At 48.8% G+C, this 25,652-nt stretch overlaps 2 protein-coding genes and 1 long non-coding RNA gene across 7 annotated transcripts in view; 2 read left to right on the forward strand and 1 right to left on the reverse strand.

The window, feature by feature from the left end:
- The window catches only part of bcas3 (BCAS3 microtubule associated cell migration factor), a 376,831-nt gene that overhangs the window by 86,660 nt on the left and 264,519 nt on the right, over positions 1-25,652 (forward strand). For all 5 annotated transcript variants that reach the window (XR_007964470.1, XM_052078874.1, XM_052078875.1 and 2 more), the window contains 2 exons: positions 15,631-15,764; positions 17,454-17,787. Coding sequence is in view for 4 of the 5 variants with exons in the window: in XM_052078874.1 (XP_051934834.1) it covers positions 15,631-15,764; positions 17,454-17,787 (468 nt within the window). In the remaining variant the exon portion in view is untranslated. The remainder of the gene's footprint in view (positions 1-15,630; positions 15,765-17,453; positions 17,788-25,652) is intronic.
- The window catches only part of LOC127609199 (uncharacterized), a 99,957-nt gene that overhangs the window by 31,621 nt on the left and 42,684 nt on the right, over positions 1-25,652 (forward strand). The gene's annotated exons all lie outside the window — the stretch shown is intronic.
- Positions 10,413-25,652, reverse strand: part of LOC127609292 (uncharacterized) — a 31,413-nt gene continuing 16,173 nt past the window's right edge. The window contains exon 2 of the long non-coding RNA XR_007964512.1: positions 10,413-10,780. This is a non-coding gene — a long non-coding RNA (uncharacterized LOC127609292). The remainder of the gene's footprint in view (positions 10,781-25,652) is intronic.

Here is a 25,652-nt window from a genome sequence, read left to right on the forward strand (position 1 = left end):
GCAGTGAAGTCCTGGAAAAGCCGGCTTGATGCAGTTATTGCAAAAAGGCTTGTGCTACCAAATATTAAATTCATTTTAAGTTAAATTAATAATATCCATTCCAATATTTTGGGCTACTTGAAAAGTGTGTGGCTTCAAACAAAAGATGCTCTGTCCTGAATTGTTTAACACAATAGATTTAAATACCATGAAATATAAGCTGGAATTTGAAACCTTTCGGGCTGATATTAGTTTCTGACAGTGTGATAAGGAAAAAAGGAGAAAAAAGTTAATTGGAAGCAATTAAATTGAAAGAAGCTGCAAGCTGCCCATTTACTGAACACTACAAGCATAGTGTGGGCTGCTTCAAGTCCTCAGAAATGAAAAGAAGAGATAATGACAGTCGACGTGGGTTCAATCCTGGCTCCGGCCTTCTTGTGTGGAGTTTGCATGTTCTCCCCATGCCTGCTTGAGTTTTCTCCGGGTACTCGGGTTTCTTCCCACATTCCAAAAACATCAATGGTAGGATGATTGGATACTCGAAATTGTGACTGTGTGGATGGTTGTTTGTCTCTGTGTGCCTTGCAATTGGCTGGCAACCAGTTCAGGGTGTTCCCCGCCTACTGCCTGGAGGCAGCTGGGATAGGCTCCATTATACCCCATAACCCTTGTTGGGGATAAAGCAGTTTGGAAAATGTGGATGGATGGATTGATGAAATCTTGACTTTTTAAATTGTCATTATTGGCTCCTGCCTCGTACATGATGTCATGACACCGGTGTGCTTCCTCTGCATCATGAAAAATCAAGTCCTCCACTCCCACTCCCACTGCCACGCAGTCACAATTTACAAGGATTCACCACAAGGATTACAAGGATTTTTTTCCCCAAGATGGCGCCCGAGTAGGCAGCCTTCGGCAAGTGCTCTTCAAGAGCCTTGCTTTTTTGTTCTTTTTTGCTGTTTTTGTCTTTTGTTTTGTCACATGTTGTTTGTTATTTCATTGTGTAGACCTGATATGGACTGTTTTCAGCGCTTTTGGCCACGACATTCGTCAAAGGAGCAGTATCTGTGCTTGGTGGTTGCGCCTTCTCGGCAGCACGCCTGTACCAGCACAGATTTTGATTGGGAGGAATGTCGGCGCCATTGACTGTCGGTGCTGGACAGACCTGGGGCGCTTGTGTTTTTTGCGCCAGTAATGGGCAGCATTTTTCACAACCCCGATTTGTTCAGTGGCTATGTCAGCGCTGTTGGACAGTTGCCGTTGGTGCGGCTGGATGGATGGCCGCTGAAGTTGAGGATGAGGAGAGAGGAGCGTTGGCGAAGAGCGCCGATGCGTATTTGGAACCGTGAGTCGCCGCTTGGAATTGAAATGGATTTCCATGGGACAGGAGAGAGAGAGATACACACACCCACACCCATGCACACAAATGTGAGGGGTGGAACGTTTTTTGACAGTTTGGACTCAACCATTTCGGTTTGTACGGGGCTATTGCTTCAGTCTTTTTGCAAAGTTTTTTTTTCCTCTTATGAGCACTAATCCAAGGTCAGCGGCACGCTTGGCTACGGCAGCGTGTCAAGACGCATGTCATATCCTTCCAGTGATGCGAAAGCCAGCATTGTGAATTATTGTCACTGAGTCTTGATATATCGTGCTGTGAAAAAGTATTTGCCCCCTTCCTGATTTCAGTTCATCAAACTAATTTTAATATCACACAGAGACAACCCATGGAAATACAAAATGCAGTTTCTAAATGCCATTTTAATTTATTAAAGCACAAAAAGCAATCAAAAAATACCGATGTGCAACAGTAATTGACCCCACACCCCATGTTAAATCACAAAGTAACTGTGACGAATGACAGTTTTGGGAAAGCTGAGTTCAATTTCACAGGGAACACCAGAGTACCTCATTTGTTGAATCAAGTAATCAGGTAAGTAGAATCTGTCAGACAAAGTGAAATAAGCGACAAGATCTCATGAAACAAACGCATCATGCCACAATCCAAAGAAGTTTAAGAAAGAAGAAAAAAAAGTTACTGAAATCTTTCAGTCTGGAAAAGCCATTTCCAAGACTCAGGGGCTCCAGCCAAACCTCTCTCAGAGGCATTATTCACAAATGGAGAAAACTGTGAACAGTGACAAACATTTCCAGGAGTGGTGAATGACTAAAATGACTCCAAGTGTGTCTCAACGACTCACCAGGAGGTTGTAAAAGAACGATATTCAAAGAACTCCAGCTCTCTCTGGCCTCAGTTCTGGTCAGTGTTCATGACTCAACCATAAGAAAGATATTCGACAAAAATCGCATCCATTGCGAAGTTCCTCGGTGAAAACGACTGGAACACAAAGGCTCATTTCATATTTCCCAAAAGACATTTCGATAATCCTCAACACTTTTGGAAAAACCTTCTGTGGATGGATTAGTCAAAAACGGAAGATGTACGGGCTGTTACATCTGGCATTAAAATGGCACAGCATTTGATTGAAAGAAAAAAAAAGAAAAAAAAGGGTGAAGCATGGTGGTGGCAATGTGATGGTTTGGAGCTAATGTGCTCACTCAGGACCAGGACACCTTACTGTGATTGATGGGACAATTAATTATGCTGTCTACCAGAAAATCCTGAAGGAAAACGTCCGACAATCACTTTGCACCCTCATACTCAAGCATACTCTTGGATCATGCAGCCGAACAATGATCCGAAACAAACCAGTAAGTCCACCTCTGAATGGCTTTAATTAAATAAATAGTTAGAGAGAGAGAGAGAGAGAGAGAGAGAGAGGTAGAGAGAGAGGTAGAGAGAGGTAGATTGAGAGATAGAGAGATAGATAGATAGATAGATAGATAGATAGATAGATAGATAGATAGATAGATAGATAGATAGATAGATAGATAGATAGATAGATAGATAGATAGATAGATAGATAGATAGATAGAAGAACGTTTTGGGGTGGCCAAGTCAGGATTTGAAACCAATTGTCTGATGTTAAACAGATGAACTGACGTGTGTTATAAATAGAAATCAGGAAGAGGGCAAATACTTTTTTCACGACACTGAGGATCCAACATAAGATCTCTGGTAGATATAATGGATGTTGAAATTAAATTGTCCCCTGCCTACTGCATGAAAACAGCTGAAGTGTGTGTGTGTGTGTGTGTGTGTGTGTGTGTGTGTGTGTGTGTGTGTGTGTGTGTGTGTGTGTGTGTGTGTGTGTGTGCGTGCGTGTGCGTGTATACATGTATATGGTGTGTGTGTGTGTCTAAATATATACACACACACACACACACACACACACACCCCTGTCATGAACATGTTAAATTAAAGATCATCCTTTCCACTTAAGTGCATTTTCCAGCATTTTTTATACTGAAACCTTGTAAATAACACTTTAACCCCCAGACTTGGTGTTCTAAATAGGACGTGTCAAAGCCTGGCCAAGTAACCCTCTAGTTTCCCCAAACCCTCTCTTTTCATTCTCCAAGTAGCTGTGCTTCTTTGTAATTTGGCCTTCTCATGGGCTAACAAACTGACGCCTCTCTATTTCAACAAGACCACAAAAGACTTGGACCTTAGGCACTCACACTCGCAGAGCTTTCCGACATCACTGAGCAATTACATTTTTGGAGTGTAGACTCTGCCATTAGCAGTTGTGAAACGCCAGTTCTGGTCACCCTACTGCAGCCAAGTTTAATCTGTCGGAAAGCCAGGCAGGGGCCAGACTCTCCAGACACCCAGTGGGACATTACCAAAGCAGCAGAGAAAAAAGAGAGTGTGTGTTTGTGTGCTGTGGGGCGCAGAGGTCTTGAAAGCAAGAGGAAGCTCCCAGATAAACAGACCACATTGCCTCTGCTCCTAATCACCCCTCACTTCCGTTTCCACACTCTATAATTAGAGGGGCCCCATTTTCTTCTCAGAATTCCCAGCTGATGCATGTGCTTTTAGTGGCTTCTCAGAGCATGAGCTGAGGCTTTCTGTCTGCCTCATTCTGAATGATACTGCACTTTTAATTTTTCAGTTCATGTTGAAGTGGGGAAACAGTTGCTCGGGAGAAGAGGATTTTTGATAGAGATACCTTTTGTTTTTCCTCTTCTTTGTTATTCATATATATAAAATTCCTCGTCTCACCGCCCCTCGGTTGGTGTCCGTCCCTCATTTAGCTCGGGTCCTCTACCAGAGGCCAGGAAGTTTGAGGGTTCTGCGCAGTATCCTTGCTGTTCCCAGCACTGCACATTTCTGGACTGAGATGGCCGATGTTGTTCCCGGGATGTGTTGCAATCACTCATCTAGTTTCGGGGTCACTGCCCTGAGTGCTCCGACCACCACAGGCACGACTGTCACCTTTACCTTCCAGGCTCTCTCCAGCTCCTCTCTGAGCCCTTGGTATTTCTCGAGTTTCTCGTGTTCCTTCTTTCTGATGTTTCCATCACTTGGGACCGCTACATCCACGACAAGGGCTTTCCTCTGCCCTTTATCTATGATCATGATATCTGGTTGGTTCGCCATTACCATCTTGTCAGTCTGGATCTGGAAGTCCCACAGGATCTTCGCTCTGTAATTCTCCACCATCTTTGGAGCTGTTTCCCATTTTGACCTTGGGGTTTCCAGTCCATACTCCGCACAGATTTTTCGGTAGACTATGCCAGCCACCTGCTTATGGCATTCCATGTAGGCTTTCCCTGCCAGCATCTTACACCCTGCAGTTATTTGTTGGATTGTCTCAGGTGCCTCTTTGCACAACCTACACCTTGGGTCTTGTCTGGTGTGGTATATCTGGGCCTCAATGGCTCTGGCTGCTCAGGGCCTGCTCCTGAGCAGCCAGGATGAGTGCCTCTGTGCTGTCCTTCAGGCCAGCCCTCTCTAGCCAGTGATAGGACTTCTTGAGATCGATTCCAACAGAGCCATGTTATCGCATCTTGCCCATCTCCGCTTTGTTCCATTAGCCCATTTTTCATCAAGGTGCTCTGAGGCAGACTTTGTTTGGCCGGGCGACATCTGAGCCGGCATGTCATTCGTTTTATTGTCTCTCATCATTGTATGAGTTAGTGTCAGAGATTTTCTCGGACAAAGTTCAAGAAACGACTCGGTAACACAGGAAAATCGTCTTCAATAACGGCGGGAGCGGACCACTGAGAGCAAACGACGGTTGTTGCTCCGCGATCACACTCAAAGTCCCGTCTCCGCGAGTTCCACATTTTATTGTAACATATGCATAATACAAGAAAAACACTGCCCCCGATATTTGCATGCCGCACCCCCGGTCGGGCCCCTCAGTAGTGATTGGTTACCTGTTTTTCAACCTCGAACCACCAGTACATTGGCGCCTTTTCTGGCTGGTCTACATCGAATTAGCATGCTGTAGACTTTGCGGACGGTCAATGTCGTCTGGGCGCGACGGGTGTTCTCACCTCGTCTTTTGTCACTCAACCGCTGTTCCCGAATTATTCATTCCCCTTTTGTGACAGAGTTTCGCCTTCTCCCCTGTGGTCGCCCACCTGTATTGACATGCTAATTGTGGACTTCAACAGCCCTCTGGCCAGGTGGCCGGCGCCTTTGTGTGTAGGCATTTGGGGGTGCTGGATATGCACCCAAACGCTTCGATGTGCCCAAATAAATGAAATTTTATACATGATACATTTTTGCTCATAGATTCTTCTAACATTCCCACCTCTGCATCATAATTAAAGTTTCGTCAAACGCCCAGGTGACATTGATATGCAATTGCACGGGTGGGAGGAAAAACTGTCCTGAGGGGAAAGTGGTGTAACAAGATCAGGACAGAAAACCCTTCCCGGGCAATGGCTACACATTAAATGAAGATCAAAATCTAATCTAACACACATTAAATGAAAATTAAAACCAATAAAACTAACTACTAACTAACTACTATATACAAAGTAAGCCAACCCAAGAACATCAAACACTCACATCTGCAATGCTTTTCTGTGAAGTCGTCATACGGGCTTACGTAAGGTTCCAGTAAATCAATCACCAAAGTCAGTGTTAAAATAGTATTCGTCAGACTCCGTGTGCACCTGTTGGTACTCTGACATGGCCACAGTCAGCTGAGCCGCCACTTCACTTTGATAGCATCCGTGAATTTGGCAGCACAACCTCTGACCAGCGGGATCGCGCAAGTGACAGGAAAACAGGAAGAGAAAAATATACCAACAATTGTCTCCTGCCTCCCGACGTCGAATCCCATGAGAACTCACTCCTTTCGTGGGCCTGTGTGCCCACCGTGACTTCTCTTAGGCCCATGAGGATGACGCCGGTGCCGATGATGCTGATGATGCATGGGCAACGCTTGACTGCCCTTTCTGTGGTCTTCCTTGAGAGGGGTGTGCTTACCACGGAAGACCCTCTCTCCCACTGTGGTCTTTCGGCGGCACGCAAGGTCAGCGCACTTGGACTTAGGTGCTGATTCTCCTTCTTGGGACTGGCGTCGCTAGGCCCCTCAACCTCAAACCAAAGGAGCTTGCACCGCGACTGTTGGATCCAGACGTCGCGTCCTTCGATCTTGACCGCAGTTTTTGTTGCTGCAATCACTTGAGAGGGGCCATTCCAGCGTTCACTGTCCCAGAGAAGTCTTTTCAGCACCTTGAGGAAATTCTGATCACCACTCCGGACCTGGCGAGTCTGTGGAGCAGAACACCCTGGGGCAAGTCATTGTGCCTATGCATCTCTTTCTGATCAAATTGTGTTTTAGTCTCTCTCATTGTCTCAATGAGCCTGGCATTGACAGTTCCGTTAGTGCACTCCACAAATCCAGTCGATTGTGGGTGGTGCAGTGTTGCTTCAAATCAGTGTCCAACAATTCGCCCAATGCTTTCACGACGGTTCCCGAATCATCGTGAGCGCTCTCAGACAGTTCAACCCATTTTGAAAACACATAAACAATGACAAGACAGTATCGTTTCCCTTATGTTTTGTTCAAGCAGATTACACAATGTCTACATTTTTTTAAAGTGCATAATCCTATGTGTATGATAATGTTGGTGCACCTGTGCTAACGTCGCTATCATCCCCCCTTGACACATTTGCCAAGCCATGTGTCAACCTCGCGGCACACTCGGCGCTCCTTTATTTGTCCAATATTTTCGTTCTGTGGGAGGTGCAAAAATTTGTCTTAATTTCAAATCATCCTGTGTTGTGTCCTGTGCCTCTACTGCTAGTACGTCACGTGTTACTGCAATTTGTCAGCTGAAATGAACGGCCGGAGTAGTCATCACTTCCCAATTGATGTATTGACGCACCCAGCCATCCTGTGTTTCCTCGCACCCCGGATTGGCGGGGGAGGAGCTCCACAGGTGGTTTTGGTACGGAGCTCTTGTTTTTCCACTCACATTGCTCTGGTTTGCCGCGTGGTATGAAAATGTGTTGCCCTTGTGAGAGGAGGGACTTGACCGCCCTTCCTACCCGCGCTGTGGCGAAACACCACTGATCTTTCCAATACACGTGCTCAACAACAATACCCTGGGGTTGCAGGCACAGAAAAACTTTAGTGTAATCAGGGTCTGGTCCTGGTGTCTGCTTACGTCTTATAGTCACGTGCAGGTTGTTCGCCGTTTGCACGTTACCTCCTGGCTTTAATTTGGTACCTGCCAATCGAACTAGACATTCGGAACTCCGAGTTACGTCATTGTTCGGTAAATCGAGTGTCCAAAAATAGCGATCATCATCTTGACTATTCCCCATGCGGGCTTCAACCTGGCCCTTGTGATTTACGATGGTGTAAATCTCGAGTTGCGTTTGAGCATCCCGTCCCAATAAATTATGTGGACAGCGATAATTTGGCGCGGTTTTGACGAGTGCCTTCCGATTTCGGTCTGTGGGGGAAGTAATGGTTACTGTTTGCGATAACGTCAGGGGCTGCACGGAGCCATGTGCTCCTTTCATGTGAATTTTGCCATCACTTGGCTTCACAGTATCGCGATCCCAACGACCGAGAACAGTGATATTAGCACCCGTGTCAACAAGGAAGACTGTCGGGATTCCTTCGACCAACGTCATTTCCGGTTTAGTTATGGACGAAGTTTGACATCTCAGCAAGTGGTTTTCTGTGTCGAAAACATGATTGCTGCCGGCTAAGATGTCACCCTCGTCCTCACTTGAGGCGGGCGATTCAAACAAAGGCGCAGAGGCCTTTATCGCTGTCATAGCTACCTCCTCTTTTTTGTTCCGTATTGTTTGTAAATCCTCCTCATCTGATGAGGAGGTCCCCGTGCTACTATCACGCTCCCGCATACGCCTGTCCTTCCGCTGTTGTCTACATTCTTTCACCATGTGACCCTTTTGCCCACAAAGAAAACATCTGCCTTCAACAAAACATTTTTGGTCCTTAGGGGCTAATTTGAAGGGAGCAAACGACCGTATTTGTTTATTACCTTTATAAGGAGGACCCAGCGTTTTCCTGTGTGCGTTTGGGTTTTTTGCGGCGTAATAAATATTGGTCACGTGACATCCATTCTTCCTTTTCTTGTTCTCGAGTCGTTCGTAATTCCGTGCGTAATTCAAAACCTCATCGATCGGACATGTTCGCCAATTCAAATTATGTATTTTAACATAGTGGGTAACATCAGGATGTGCTTGGTTTAGCAAATGCTGTTTTAAATGTGAATTGAACAAGTTTGACTGTGTCTCAGGGATACCGCCGTGTATTTTGAACACTGTTTGCAGACGATGGAAAAAATCGTCCGTAGTTTCGTCAGCCTTTTGTATGCATCTGGCAATTTCTTTGGGGTTTTGCGTCTGCTGGTATGCCTTGGCGCAACGTTCCATAATTTGATCAAGGGGCCCCCCTACCTGTGTGAGTTCATCATAACACAGATAACCTCCTGCAGCTTTTTTACCATTAAAGTTGCCCACGACTGCGGCAAACTTAGAACTGGTAGTTAATGAGAGCAATTTCAAAAGTTCACTCGCGTTAAGCCTGTGGCTGTGGACTAAATTGGATAGTTCTCTTACGAACTCGTCCGGGTTGTCTTTTGGTTTTGGAAGGGACGCGGCGATGTCTCGAAATTCGGCCGGCGTCCATGGCCGGTAGAGGTGTATCGATCCCTCACCCCCGGCCCCCGGGATCTCAACCATGGGGTAAGCTTGTACAGGATTATCTTTACTCCAATCATGTCTAGTAGTTTGATCGGGAGGTATTAAGAGAGTTTGGTTCGTTCCCCAGGACGGAGGGGGTACCGGATTATTTTCTCTCATAGTTTGCGGCTGCAGGGGGAGGGCCGGGTACAGCTCTCCCGAAACGGCGGACGCTGGAGCGGCTGAGGGTCGCGTGGCAGCAGCCGCTGCAATTAAATCCTCATCCAGTTTTCCGTGTTTTCCGTGTTCATTATTTTTCCGCTTTTCTTTGTCTTTCAGCGATAATTTGCCCAACACCGTTTCCAATTCATCGCAATCATTAACGTCTCCCGAGAATCCGTATTTCTTTTTCCACTTTTTCACAAATCACGTTGACCCTCTGTAGTCAATTTCAGCTAATCGCGTGTTTTCAATGATCGCTTCTACATCGTGACGTGCTGTTGTCTGCTGTGTTTGGCTCAATCGCCAACAACCCGAGGACTTCCGTGTCGCCATGTTGCCTAGCAACAGCTGGAAGTGTTTACAGGTATTTTACAACCTGAAAAAATCGCAATCTAGATCTGGGTCGTTACCCGAAAACAAAAACGGCCCGCGCCGGAGTTGATATGGATTACGTTACCACAATAGCGTGATCACCAATCACACTCACGCACTAACACAAAACCGATACGTGCAATATACGCATACAACGTTAGATGCAAACACACGCCGAGGTGGTCAACCTCCGCAGGAAGACAGCTTCCTCACCGTTTACGCTTAGCGAGAAACAGTGTTAAATGAGCCAATGCTCTCACAGTGCGCTTGGGCTCTGTGTCCTCGGAATCTATTTTCCCCCGTACCGCTAACCACGAAACGGTACTCGAGCTAGCCTACTCCTTTTCGGCGTTAACTCGTCTAATTCCGTCATTCAGTGGAGATATCCGACTACGCAACGGCTTCTCCACCACGCCGACTGACCTTATTTTTTCCAGACAATTGTCCCGATGCTGAGTTGAACCCAGGTTCGTTGGATGATGGCGCTTGCTCGCTCCTCGCGGTGTCCGGTGCGGGGCTGGCTCCTCCTGGAAAAGTCTCCACGAGGTTTGGTTGGCTTCGGAGGCGCAAAACGCGCGATCAGCCACGGATCGTACACCGGAGGAAATCGGAGAGTCCAACAAAAAAGCTCAAATCCGTTCGAACAACCACATCATCCTGCCGACAACGCCAAGTTTCTGTCAGAGATTTTCTCGGACAAAGTTAAAGAAACGACTCGGCACACAGGAAAATCGTCTTCAATATCGGCGGGAGCGGACCTCTGGGAGCGAACGATGGTTGTTGCTCCGCGATCACACTCAAAGTCCCGTCTCCGCGAGTTCCACATTTTATTGTAACATATGCAAAATACAAGAAAAACACTGCCCCCGATATTTGCATGCCGCACCCCCGGTCGGGCCCCTCAGTAGTGATTGGTTACCTGTTTTTCAACCTCGAACCACCAGTACATTGGCGCCTTTTCTGGCTGGTCTACATCGAATTAGCATGCTGTAGACTTTGCGGACGGTCAATGTCCTCTGGGCGCGACGGGTGTTCTCACCTCGTCTTTTGTCGCTCAACTGCTGTTCCCGAATTATTCATTCCCCTTTTGTGACAGAGTTTCGCCTTCTCCCCTGTGGTCGCCCACCTGTATTGACGTGCTAATTGTGGACTTCAACAGCCTTCCGGCCAGGTGGCCGGCGCCTTTGTGTGTCGGCATTTGGGGGTGCTGGATATGCAGCCAAACGCTTCGATGTGCCCAAATAAATGAAACTTTAAACATGATACATTTTTGCTCATAGATTCTTCTAACAGTTAGGCATTCGCTTGAAGGGTCTTGCCCAAAGACCCACACTGGATGGTGTTATGTACTCATCGTGCCCCAAGTGAGATTCCAAACCCGCCCCCCGTACGGCGCATATACCGTATTGACCCGAATATAAGACGGTGGGGTTTTTTTTGCATTGATATAAGACTGAAGTGAGGTTGTCTTATATTCAGGGTCTAGACGTTATACCCATTCACAAAGCTAGATGACGCCAGATATCATTGAAGTGAATGCTGAACTTTACTCCCAAGGCCAAAGTGAACCCCTATCACGAAAAATAAAAATAAAAATAACAGTAGCACGAAGAAGAAAAAAAAAAACAAATAAGAAAGCGGTAAGAAAGAAAATAATAGAAGAGAAAGCAGAAACTGGAGAAACGTAGCGACAATTTGGAGAAAAGTGGGTCGAAGATCGGCCAGGTTAACTGACAGCTGAGGAGAAGTTATGATGCAATTTACATTTCAAACACCAGAAGCCATTCATTTACGAATGTGATTGCGCTTTAGTTTACATATTTAAATGTTCAGATATTAAGATTTGAATGAGGCAAAGTAACATGCTTTTTCTCTCAAATGTATTGTTATATTTGTGTTATATATATTTAAATATCAATGTTTGTGTGGGTGTCTATATTTAAATATCAATGTTTGTGTGGGTGTGTGTATGTATATATACATATGTATTAGAGCTGTCAGTTCAGCGTGTTATTATTTGCATTAATTTAAATGAATTTTAACAGGATTCTTTTTTTTTCACGAGATTAAAGCAACACACGTCACAGCGGATGTTACGTTGCTCTATAAATAAACTAGAAACAGAACAACAAGCGCGCTGCACAGGTCCACGCACATGTTGGTTTTGCCAGCCACGGCAGCGCGAGACACGGAAAATGAATACTTCAAGAGTTTATGAATGGAAAGTGTACTTTTAAAAGGTTGCCAGATATTTCCACTGACAAGACAAAAGTTACCTGGATGTTTTGCAGTCGTAAACTGAGCTATCATCATAACGCGTCGACTCTGAAATATTGTACCACTTAATGGCCAAGCACACAGCTGATGTGAGTACTCCGCCCCCTCGTCTAAGACAGACAGCGATGGATCATTTCAAAGCCTAGACTTCCCTCTCCCCAGCTACTTCTTCCAGCTCTCCCCGGGGGATCCCGAGGTGTTCCCAGGCCAGCTGGGTGACATAGTCTCTCCAGCGTGTCCTGGGTCTTCCTCGGGGTCTCCTCCCGGTGGGACATGCCCGGAACACCTCACCAGGGAGGCGTTCAGGAGGCATCCGAATCAGATGCCCAAGCCACCTCATCTGGCTCCTCTCGATGTGGAGGAGAAGCGGCTCGACTCGGAGCCCCTCCCGGATGACCGAGCTTCTCACCTTATCTCTAAGGGAGAGCCCGGACACCCTGCGGAGAAAACTCATTTCGGCCTCATGTATCCGGGATCTCGTTCTTTCGGTCACGACCCATAGCTCGTGACCATAAATGAGGGTTTGAACGTAGATCGACCGGTAAATTGAGAGCTTCGCCCTTTGGCTCAGCTCCTTCTTCACCACGACAGACCGATACAACGTCCGCATCACAGCAGACGCTGCACCGATCCGCCTGTCGATCTCTCGCTCCCTCCTGCCCTCACTCGTGAACAAGACCCCAAGATACTTAAACTCCTCCACTTGGGGCAAGATCTCCCCCCCGACCCGGAGGAGGCACTCCACCCTTTTCCGACTGAGGACCATGGTTTCAGATTTGGAGGTGCTGATTTTCATCCCAACCGCTTCACACTCGGCTGCGAAACGCTCCAGTGAGAGTTGGAGAGCCCTGTTCGAAGGAGCCAACAGCACCACATCATCTGCAAAAAGCAGGGATGCAATACTGAGGCCACCAAAACGCACCCCCTCAACGCTTCGGCTGCGCCTAGAGATTCTGTCCATGAAGGTTATGAACAGAATCGGTGACAAAGGGCAGCCTTGGCGGAGTCCTACGCCCACTGGAAACGATTCCGACTTACTGCCGGCAATGCGAACCAAACTCTGACATCGGTGGTATAGTGACCGAACAGCCCGTATCAGGGGGTTCGGTACCAAATACCCACGAAGCACCCCCCACAGAACTCCCCGAGGGACACGGTCAAACGCCTTCTCCAAGTCCAAAAACACATGTAAACTGGTTGGGCGAATTCCCACATACCCTCGAGAACCCTGCTAAGGGTGTAGAGCTGGTCCACTGTTCCACGGCCGGGACGAAAACCACACTGCTCCTCCTCAATCTGAGGCTCGACTTCCTGACAGACCCTCCTCTCCAGCACCCCTGAATAGACCTTACCAGGGAGGCTGAGGAGTGTGATCCCTCTGTAGTTGGAACACACCCTCTGGTCCCCCTTTTTAAAAAGAGGGACTACCACCCCGGTCTGCCAATCCAGAGGCACTCTCTCTGTTGACCACGCGATGTTGCAGAGGCGTGTCAACCAGGACAGCCCCACAACATCTAGAACCTTGAGGAACCCGGGCGGATCTCATCCACCCCTGGGGCCTTGCCACCGAGGAGCTTTTTAACCACATCGGTGACTTCAACCACAGAGATAGGAGAGCCCACCTCAGAGTCCCCAGGCTCTGCTTCCTCCAAGGAAGGCGTGTTGGTGGAGTTGAGGAGGTCTTCGAAGTACTCTGCCCACCGGCACAACGTCCCGAGTCGAAGTCAGCAGCGCCCCATCCCCACTGTACACAGTGTTAGTGGTGCACTGCTTCCCCCTCCTGAGACGTCGGATGGTGGACCTGAATTTCCTCGAAGCCGTCCGGAATTCGGCTTCCATGGCCTCACCGAACTCTTCCCACGCTCGGGTTTTTGCCTCGGCGACCACCAAAGCTGCGTTCCACTTGGCCAGTCAATACCCGTCAGCTGCCTCTGGGGTCCTACAGGCCATAAAGGCTCGATAGGACTCCTTCTTCAGCTTGACGGCATCCCTTACTGCTGGTGTCCACCAGCGAGTACGAGGGTTGCCGCCACGACAGGCACCAACCACCTTACGGCCACAACTCAGATTGGCCGCCTCAACAATAGAGGCACGGAACATGGTCCACTCGGACTCAATGTCCCCCGTCTCCCCCGGAACATGGGTAAAGCTCTGTTGGAGGTGGGAGTTAAAACTCCTTCTGACAGGGGATTCCGCCAGACGCTCCCAACAAACCCTCACAATACGTTTGGGTCTACCAGGACCGACCGGCATCTTCCCCCACCATCGGAGCCTACTCACCACCAGGTGGTGATCAGTTAACAGCTCCGCCCCTCTCTTCACCCGAGTGTCCAGAACATGCGGCCACAAATCCGATGACACGACTACAAGGTCGATCATCGAACTACGGCCTAGGGTGTCCTGGTGCCAAGTGCACATGTGGACACCCTTATGTTTGAACAAGGTGTTCGTTATGGACAATCCGTGACGAGCACAGAAGTCCAATAACAAAACACCACTCGAGTTCTGATGGGGGGGCCGTTCCTCCCAATCACGCCCCTCCAGGTCTCACTGTCATTGCCCACGTGAGCATTGAAGTCCCCCAGTAGAACAAGGGAGTCCCCAGCAGGAGTACTCTCCAGCACACCCTCCAAGGACTCCAAAAAGGGTGGGTATGCTGAGCTGCTGTTTGGAGCATATGCACAAACAACAGTCAGGACCCGTCCCCCCACCCGCAGGCGGAGGGATGCAACCCTCTCGTCCACCGGTGTGAACCCCAATGTACAGGCACTGAGCCGGGGGGCAATAAGTATGCCCACACCTGCTCTGCGCCTCTCACCGTGAGCAACTCCAGAGTGAAAGAGAGTCCAACCCCTCTCGAGAGGACTGGTACCAGAACCCAGGCTGTGTGTGGAGGCAAGTCCGACTATATCCAGTCGGAACTTCTCTGCCTCACACACCAGTTCGGGCTCCTTCCCTGCCTGAGAGGTGACATTCCATGTCCCAAGAGCTAGCTTCTGCAGCCGAGGATCAGACCGCCAGGGTCCCCGCCTTTGGCTGCCGCCCAGCTCGCATTGCACCCTTTGACCCCTCCCACGGGTGGTGAGACCATGAGAAGGGGGACCCACGTTGCCTCTTCGGGCTGAGCCCGGCCGGGCCCCATGGGTGTAGGCCCGGCCACCAGGCGCTCGCCAACGAGCCCCACCTCCAGGCCTGGCTCCAGAGGGGGGCCCTGGTGACCCGCGTCCGGGCAAGTGAAACTGAGTACCATCGATTTTGTTTTCCATAAGGGGCTTTGTGAGCCGTGCTTTGTCTGGTCCCTCACCTAGGACCTGTTTGCCTCACCTAGAACCTGTTTGCCATGAGTGACCCTGCCAGGTTTTCTCCGGGTGCTCCGGTTTCCTCCCACATTCCAAAAACATGCGTGGCAGGCTGATTGAACACTCTAAATTGTCCCTGCTTGTGAGTGTGAGTGCGAATGGTTGTTCGTTTCTGTGTGCCCTGCGATTGGCTGGCAACTGATTCAGGGTGCCCCCCACCTACTGCCCGAAGACAGCTGGGATAGCCTCCAGCACCCCCCGCGACCCTAGTGAGGATCAAGCGGCTCGGAAGATGAATATATATACTTATATATATATATATATATATATATATATATATATATATATATATATATATATGTGTGTGTGTGTGCAATATATATATTTATATGTGTGTGCATTATGTATATTTGTATATGTGTATATTTATATATATATGTATATTTTCTCTTTTAGGAATGCTGCTCTTGACTGCTGACACGCTTGGCCATGATTTTCACATCTTCCAGATCCTCACACACCCATGGGCATCTTCACAGAGTGCTGTTCACCATCTATATACATTACACCGTGGGGAGACTGAAGCAAGGGTCTGAAAATATACATACATTTTTTTCTTTATTCTTGCATCGTTGATAATAAAATCACAATCTTAATGTGTGCGCTAAAGGAAACTACTGCTTTCAAATGATTGAAACAGGACTTTTAAAATTCACGCAAGCAACATAATCAGACTGTTCAATTTACCGGTAATTAAAAGTCTAAATACATGTATGAGCTCACCCAGATTTATGGATATGAAACAAAATTCCTCTTGTATGTTTCAATTTTATCAATTGCACACTGAAACGTCCTTACTGTGCATACCACAGTCTTTATGGCTGTCCAAACAAATATTATTCACAATAAAATAAGAGAAAGCAGCATGAGGGCCATCCTTGCACAAGGAAATATGCGCCTATGACTCAAGTAAATACATGTACTGCTCTCGTCCTTGTCTCAAATATGTAAAGTATCAATTCTGTTTGCATATTTTAAACATGCTGGTACCCAGAAACCCTTGCACAAAAACTCCTATGGAGGCAACGGGAGGGTGTTGGGGCGCAAACCTGACTGTGGTTTTTCACTGAGCGTGGTAGGATCTCCCGTTAACCACAATAAGTGAGGGATCACTGTGTGTGTGTGTGTGTCTGTGTGTGTGTGAATACATAATTTTGGCAAGAAAAATTCTGCAATTGTTTTTATGTTCTTAACATTCAGAATAACAAAGACATTTCACATAAATTACACCTTTCAAAATTATCAATATAATCCTCATTGTGCAATTTAAAAATAAAATTCCTTGGGTTCACCACCGAGAAATTTTGAACAAAACATTCATTCATCCATTTTCTACCGCTTATCCGGGGGTTGGGTCGCGGGGCCAATAGCTTTAGCAGGGAAGCTCAGACTTCCCTCTCCCCAGCCACTTCATCAAGCTCTTCGCGGGGGATCCCTCGGCATTCTCAGGCCAACTGGAAGATATAGTCTCCCCAGCATGTCCTGGGTCGTCCTACCGGTGGGACATGCCTGGAACACATCCCCAGGGAGGCATCCTGGAGGCATACTAATGAGATGCCCAAGCCACCTCATCTGGCTTCTCTCGACGTGGAGAAGTGGCTCGACTCTGAGTCCCTCCCAGATGGCCGAGCTTCTCACCTTGTCTCTAAGGGACAGCCTTGACACCCTGCGGAGAAAACTCATTTTGTCCGCTTGTATGTTGACTTGAAAGGGAAGAAATTTCATCTGTGCTGTTTGTTGCACATACAGCACATTTGACAATAAAGTTGTTCTTGATACTTATATTCGGGATCTCGTTCTGTCGGTCATGACCCAGAGCTCGTGACCATAGGTGATGTTTTTAACATTTCACCAAGATCTACCAAAACATGGAAGCATCTGTAACAGCCCAAGATAGAGAAAAACTCTACTCTAAACCCAACTAGTTACCTGCCAATTTTAATGTCCTTTCGCATATTGGATCATTTCAGGCCTGTTGGAGAGCTCATATTTTATGGAACTCGTTTTTCATTTGATGTTCTTCATTTTCTACCTTTGTGCCACGATCCCGAGGTATCAATACCTCTGACATTGCCATGGCTGCGAGGGCCTTTCACACCTGTTCGCAGCTCTAGTTATTATTATTACTATAGGCAAGACTTGATCATGCAATTTTCATTTTTCAGCATATTTAGAATCCTGACTTTGTTTGGTGACAGCTCTTTCTTGTCTTCTTGTAGGTCCAGGACATGTGTTTCAGCCAGGACAGTCGTTGGGTGGCAATCAGCACCCTTCGTGGTACTACCCATGTATTTCCAATCAACCCCTATGGCGGTGCTCCCTGTTCCCGGACACATATGTCTCCAAGGGTTGTCAACCGGATGTCACGGTTCCAGAAGAGTGCTGGCTTGGAGGAAATTGAGCAGGAGCTGAACAGAATGTCAACATGTGGAGGTTTAGGCGGAGGCAGTATTGGAGGTGGTGTGTCTGTCCTCGGCGGAGCAGGAGTCATCGGGGGCCGCTGTAGCCCAATATCTGGTCTTTCCAGTAGCCCATCAGGGTCTCCGCATCATGGTGAGAAGCGTGAACAGATGGGGGTTGTGTTTTAATTGTTTTGGAGGAGCGCGGATGGGACGGGGCTTTTTAAGTCTTGAGAGCAGACCAACTCATGAGCCCGCAAATCATCACTCTTCTGCCTCATGTTTGTGACACTACCCCACTGCATCTTAGTGTTTCTTTTGGAGTTTTTTTTTTACATTTTAATTTCTCAGTTGAGCAATTACATGAACCTTATTTCATAATATTTTTTTAAATCATTGATTATATAATTGGAACAGACTTTATATTAATGCTGTCAAACAATTTTGCCAACTAAAACAACACACTTGAGTAAGCCAAATTTATTTGAAAGTGATCAATAGGAATGGCAACTGTGTCAGGCATCAGCATCAAAGTGTGCATGTTTTTTTTTAATGTCGACCGCCTTTGAAAAATAATCAGACAACTCTCATTATGGGCACTTGAGCACTGCTTGAGCTGCTTGTGCTGCTAGCTGCTTGCATTGATCACGCGGCCGCCACCATTATTATTTTTATTATTAGTCATCCATCCATTTTCTTATCTGCTTTTTATTATTATTATTATTAGTAGTAGTAGTAGTAGTAGTAGTCATCGCAGTAGCAGCAGTAGTATTTTGCAAATGTAGTAAAAATAAACAAGTACATGTCCAGTACATCGTAATCACAGCATTTGCCATGAACCTCAAAATTGAGTACAATTTTAACTAAACCCCAAATCCTCTCCGGACTGTATTGACCTTCACACCATTTTCCACTTCTGTCAAGGTTTGAAGGTGGTTATTCATCCATCCATCCACCATGCATCCATCCATCCACCATGGTGGATGGATGGATGGATGGAAGTGCTTATCCTGGGCCGGGTCGCGGGGCAGCAGCTTTAGCAGGGAAGCCCATACTTCCCTTTTCCTAGCTACTTCTTCCAGCTCTCCCCGGGGGATCTCGAGGCGGACCCAGGCCAGCTGGGTGACATAGTCTCTCCAGCATGTCCTGGGTCATCCACAGGGTCTCCTCCCAGTGGGACATGCCCGGAACACCTCACCAGGGAGGCATTCAGGAGGCATCCGAATCAGATACCCAAGCCACCTCATCTGGCTCCTCGATGTGGAGGAGAAGCGGCTCGACTCAGAGCCCCTCCTGGATGACTGAGCTTCTCACCTTATCGCTAAGAGAGAGTCCGGACACCCTGTGGCGAAAGCTCATTTCGGCCGCTTATATCCGGGATCTCGTTCTTTCGGTCACGACCCATAGCTCGTGACCATAGATGAGGGTTTGAACGTAGATCGACCGGTAAATTGAGAGCTTCGCCCTTTGGCTCAGCTCCTTCTTTAGCACGACAGACCGATACAAAGTCCGCATCACAGCAGACGCTGCACCGATCCGCCTGTCGATCTCTCGCTCCCTCCTGCCCTCACTCGTGAACAAGACCCCAAGATACTTTAAACTCCTGCACTTGGGGCAAGATCTCCTCCCCGACCCGGAGGGGGCAGTCCACTCTTTTCCGACTGAGGACCATTCTTTCAGATTTGGAGGTGCTGATTTTCATCCCAGCCGCTTGACACTCTGCTGCAAAGCGCTCCAGTGAGAGTTGGAGAGCCCTGCTTGCAGGAGCCTACAGTACCACATAATCTGGAAAAAGCAGAGATGCAATACTGAGGCCACCAATACAGACCCTCTCAACGCTTGGGCTGCGCCGAGAAATTCTGTCCACAAAGGTTATGAACAGAATCGGCGACAAAGGGCAGCCTTGGCAGTGTCCTACCCTCACTGGAAATGATTCCGACTTACTGCCGGCAATGCGATCCAAACTCTGACATCACACATAGTGACTGAACAGCCCGTATCGGGGTGTTCGGTACCCCATACCCACGAAGCACCCCGCACAGAACTCACCAAGGGACACGGTCAAACAGCTTCTCCAAGTCCACAAAACACATGTAGACTGGTTGGGCGAATTCCCACATACCCTCGAGGACCCTGCTTAGGGTGTAGAGCTGGTCCACTGTTCCACAGCCGGGACAAAAACCACACTGCTCCTCCTCAAACTGAAGCTCGACTTCCTGACGGACCCTCCTCTCCAGCACCCCTGAATAGACCTTACCATGTGATCCCTCTGTCGTTGGAACACACCCTCCGGCCCCCCTTTTTAAAAGAGGGACCACCCCCTCCGTGTGTCGTCACCTTACCGTGGTGGAGGGGTTTGTGTGTCCCAATGATCCGAGGAGCTAAGTTGCCTGGGGCTTTATGCCCCTGGCAGGGCCACCCATGGCAAACACGTCCTAGGTGAGTGACCAGACAAAGCACGGCTCACAAAACCCCTTATGATGAACTAAATAAATGGAACCCAGTTTCCCTTGCCCGGACGTGTGTCACCGGGGCCCCTCTCTGGTGCTCAGCCCGAAGAGGCAACGTGGGTCCCCCTTCTCATGGGCTCACCACCCATGGGAGGGGCCAAAGGGGCCGGGTTCAGCGTGAGCTGGGCGGCAGCCAAACCAACCTCTCAGTTCTCTTGAGAGGGGTTGGACTCTATTCCACTCTGGAGTTGCCCACCGTGAGAGGCGCAGAGAAGGTGTGGTCATACTCATCACCCCCCCCCCCCCCACACACACACACACACACCCCGGCTCAGTGCCTGTACATTGGGGTTAACACCGGTAGACGAGGGGGTTGCCTCCCTCCACCTTCGGGTGGGGGGACGGGTCCTGACTGTTGTTTGTACATATGCACCCAACAGCAGTTCAGCGTACCCACCCTTTTTGGAGTCCTTGAAGGGTGTGCTGGAGAGTACTCCTGCTGGGGACTCCCTTCTTCTGCTGGGGGACTTCAATGCTCACATGGGCAATGACAGTGAGACCTGGATGGATAGTCCATTGTGCTAAATTCTCTGCAAAATACAGCTTGTTCTTTTGGTAGAAATGTTTCAAGGTGACTGTCTCAAGTCTGTAGTATTTTCTGTCGGGCTGTGGTAATCGACCATCTGCATTTTAAATCTCTTCCTTGTGTGACAGATTAAACTCATTCACTCCCAAAGATGTTTTTATATCTTTTCAGACTTAGAATTGGCTGATACTGAATGAGTTCAGGGCAGCCCGGTAGACCAGTGGTTAGCACGTCGGCTTCACGGTGCAGAGGTACCGGGTTCGATTCCAGCTATGGCCTCCCTGTGTGGCGTTTGCATGTTCTCCCCTGGCCTGCGTGGGTTTTCTCCAGGTGCTCCGGTTTCCTCCCACATTCCAAAAACATGCGTGGCAGGCTGATTGAACACTCTAAATTGTCCCTAGGTGTGAGTGTGAGCGTGGATGGTTGTTCGTCTCTGTGTGCCCTGCGATTGGCTGGCAACCGATTCAGGGTCTCCCCCGCCGACTGCCCGAAGACAGCTGGGATAGGCTCCAGCACCCCCCGCGACCCTAGGGAGGATCAAGCGGTTCGGAAGATGAATGAATGAATGAGTTCATACTCGTCTGGCCTTTCTGAATCCGTTTTCAAGTGTTTTCTGAGCGAGACCCAAAAGATATATATAGTTTAGTTTACATAAAAGTTTCCCTCCCTGTCGTTCAGGTCCGATGACTAAAATTCAGTTTCGTCCGGGTTAAGATGGAGAACGTTTTCTGACATCAAGGATATGACATCTAAGGTACAATTACTAAGTCCATCGATGGTTTTATTGTTTTGCTCTTGATTGTAAAGTGCCCTTGAGTGTTGTGAAAGGTGCTTATACTGTAAATAAAATGTACAGTGAAACTCATCTACAAGAAAATCATGTTTGCAGCAAGAACATTTTCACAACGGGGCTTTTCACTGCAAATTTTATCTCAGACGTAAACATGAACACAAAAAAAAATATATGTGTAATTTTAATTTGTATTTGTGTAATTTCTATTTTATTTATTTGACACTTCATATTGCCAGCATAGAAAGAAAAAAAGCGAAAGAAATTGCGACATTTACGATCAGCATTTACTTTGACTTACATTTATTGCATAATGTCTTTTATTCTGCTTCCTCCATCTTACATTTTATTACCTTTATCCAGTCTTCACGCGTTAAAGCTTTTCTTTTCTTAACTCCTTGGGATGCAAAGGTCCGTTCTGTCGCCATTCTAGCAATGTAACATTCGTGCTGCGTCTGAAACAAATACTTGTGTATAACTGCACGTGTGAAGCATTGTGGTGGTTGCTGTTGCCGTTTCCAAATGAAGCAGTAGAGGTCGCTGTGGCATGGTGAGGTTGGATTGGACTTCTGCAGAAGGCTTGTTTTCGTTGCAGTGAATCTTGTTGTGAGACAAGAGCAGAGAAAACGTTTTTGTATAACGGAACAGGGGGACTTTTCGTTGGAGGGGGAGCAGAAAAGTAGGAATGGCTTTCATGCATGAAAATGTTTTCACACTATGGAGGTATTTTCACCCATGTAGCTTTCGTTGTAGAGGAGTATCACTGTATTATTATTGTGTCACCAGGAGACACAGACATGTACAACTGTGTAGCATCAGCGCAACTGTGGAAGTTGATTCCATGTCTCCAGATGCCATCACCAAGAGGGATCATGTACAGGTTAAAAAATAATGGTCTTAAAAATCAAACCCCGTGGCACACCACATAGGATTAAATGGACCTGAGAGAAACAGGTATCCACATTTAGCATAAAAGCCCTGTCTGTGAGGTAGGATGTGAACCATTTGTGGACAGCGCTGGAAAGCAAACTGAGCAGTTTGACCAACTGTCAGTTGTGGGAAATCTTGTCACATGGCTACTTCAAAAATCACTACTTCAACATCAATCAGGATGACAATCATCTTTATTGGCCACATATACAGAACAGCCCTCCGTGAGCCATCACCTTACCGTGGTGGAGGGTTTGTGTGTCCCAATAATCCTAGGAGCTAAGTTGTCTGGGGCTTTATGCCCCTGGCAGGGTCACCCATGGCAAACAGGTCCGAGGTGAGGGACCAGACAAAGTCCGGCTCAACAGACCCCTTATGATGGATAAGATATATGGATCTGAGTTTCCCTTGCCTGGGCGCAGTTCACCGGGGCCCCCCTCTGTAGCCAAGCCTGGAGGTGGGGCTCATTGGCGAGCACCTGTTGGCTGGGCCTACACCCATGGTGCCCGGCCGGGCTCAGCCCGAAGAGGCAACGTGGGTCCCCCTTCTCATGGTCTCACCACCCATGGGATGGGCCAAAGGGGTCGGGTGCAATGTGAGCTGGGCGGCAGGCAAAGGCAGGGACCCTGGCGGTCCGATACTCGGCTGCAGAAGCTAGCTCTTGGGACATGGAATGTCACCTCTCTGGCAGGGAAGGAGCCCGAGCTGGTGTGTGAGGCAGATAAGTTCAGACTGGATATAGTCGGACTTGCCTCCACAGACAGCCTGGGTTCTGGTACCAGTTCTCTCGAGAGGTGTTGGACTCTCTTCCACTCTGGAGTTGCTCACGGTGAGAGGCGCAGAGCAGGTGTGGGCATACTCATTGCCCCCCGGCTCAGTGCCTGTACATTGAGGTTCACACGTAGACAAGAGGGTTGCCTCCCTCCCACTTCGGGTGGGGGGACGGGTCCTGACTGAAAAACCTATGCACCAAACAGCAGCTCAGCATACCGACCCTTTTTGGAGTCCTTGGTGGGTGTGCTTGAGAGTACTCCTGTTGGGGACTCTCTTGTTCTGCTGGGGGACTTCAATGCTCACGTGGGCAATGACAGTGAGACCTGGAAGGGTGTGATTGGGAGGAACGGCCCTCCCGATCAGAACTCGAGTTGTGTTTTGTTGTTGGACTTTTGTGCTTGTCAAGGATTGTCCATAACGAACACCTTGTTCAAACATAAGGGTGTCCATATGTGCACTTGACAGCAGGACAGCCTAGGCCGCAGTTCGATGATCGACTTTGTGGTTGTCCATCCATCATCCATCCATCATCTACCGCTTATCCGGGGCCGGGTCGCGGGGGCAACAGCTTTAGCAGGGAAGCCCAGACTTCCCTCTCCCTAGCTACTTCCCAAGATGCTTGAACTCCTCCACTTGGGGTAAGATCTCCTCCCCGACCCGGAGGGGGCACTCCACCCTTTTCCGACTGAGGACCATGGTTTCAGATTTGGAGGTGCTGATTTTCATCCCCACCGCTTCACACTCGGCTGCGAAACGCTCCAGTGAGAGTTGGAGAGCCCCGTTTGAAGGAGCCAACAGCACCACATCATCTGCAAAAAGCAGGGATGAAATACTGAGGCCCCCAAAACGGACCCCCTCAACGCTTCGGCTGCGCCTAGAAATTCTGTCCATAAAGGTTATGAACAGAATCTGCGACAAAGGGCAGCCTTGGCGGAGTCCTACCTCCACTGGAAACGATTCCGACTTACTGCCGGCAATGCGAACCAAACTCTGACATCGGTGGTATAGTGACCGAACAGCCCGTATCAGGGGGTTCGGTACTCCATACCCACGACGCACCCCCCACAGAACTCCCCGAGGGACACGGTCAAACGCCTTCTCCAAGTCCACAAAACACATGTAGACTGGTTGGGCGAATTCCCACATACCCTCAAGGACCCTGCTAAGGGTGTAGAGCTGGTCCACTGTTCCACGGCCGGGACGAAAACCACACTGCTCCTCCTCAATCTGAGGCTCGACTTCCTGACGGACCCTCCTCTCCAGCACCCCTGAATAGACCTTACCAGGGAGGCTGAGGAGTGTGATCCCTCTGTAGTTGGAACACACCCTCCGGTCCCCCTTTTTAAAAAGAGGGACTACCACCCCGGTCTGCCAATCCAGAGGCACTCTCCCTGTTGACCACGCGATGTTGCAGAGGCGTGTCAACCAGGACAGCCCCACAACATCCAGAGCCTTGAGGAACGCCGGGCGGATCTCATCCACCCCTGGGGCCTTGCCACCGAGGAGCTTTTTAACCACATCGGTGACTTCAACCACAGAGATAGGAGAGCCCACCTCAGAGTCCCCAGGCTCTGCTTCCTCCAAGGAAGGCGTGTTGGTGGAGTTGAGGAGGTCTTCGAAGTACTCTGCCCACCGGCACAACGTCCCGAGTCGAAGTCAGCAGCGCCCCATCCCCACTGTACACAGTGTTAGTGGTGCACTGCTTCCCCCTCCTGAGACGTCGGATGGTGGACCAGAATTTCCTCGAAGCCGTCCGGAATTCGGCTTCCATGGCCTCACCGAACTCTTCCCACGCTCGGGTTTTTGCCTCGGCGACCACCAAAGCTGTGTTCCGCTTGGCCAGTCAATACCCGTCAGCTGCCTCTGGGGTCCTACAGGCCATAAAGGCTCGATAGGACTCCTTCTTCAGCTTGACGGCATCCCTTACTGCTGGTGTCCACCAGCGAGTACGAGGGTTGCCGCCACGACAGGCACCAACCACCTTACGGCCACAACTCAGATTGGCCGCCTCAACAATAGAGGCACGGAACACGGTCCACTCGGGCTCAATGTCCCCCGCCTCCCCCGGAACATGGGAAAAGCTCTGTCGGAGGTGGGAGTTGAAACTCCTTCTGACAGGGGATTCCGCCAGACGCTCCCAACAAACCCTCACTATACGTTTGGGTCTGCCAGGACGGACCGGCATCTTCCCCCACCATCGGAGCCTACTCACCACCAGGTGGTGATCAGTTGACAGCTCCGCCCCTCTCTTCACCCGAGTGTCCAGAACATGCGGCCGCAAATCCGATGATACCACAACAAAGTCGATCATCGAACTGCGACCTAGGGTGTCCTGGTGCCAAGTGCACATATGGACACCCTTATGTTTGAACAAGGTGTTCGTTATGGACAATCCGTGACGAGCACAGAAGTCCAATAACAAAACACCACTCGGGTTCAGATTGGGGGGGCCGTTCCTCCCAATCACGCCCCTCCAGGTCTCACTGTCA

Source organism: Hippocampus zosterae, chromosome 10, assembly GCF_025434085.1.
Source record: "Hippocampus zosterae strain Florida chromosome 10, ASM2543408v3, whole genome shotgun sequence".
Classification (NCBI taxonomy): domain Eukaryota; kingdom Metazoa; phylum Chordata; class Actinopteri; order Syngnathiformes; family Syngnathidae; genus Hippocampus; species Hippocampus zosterae.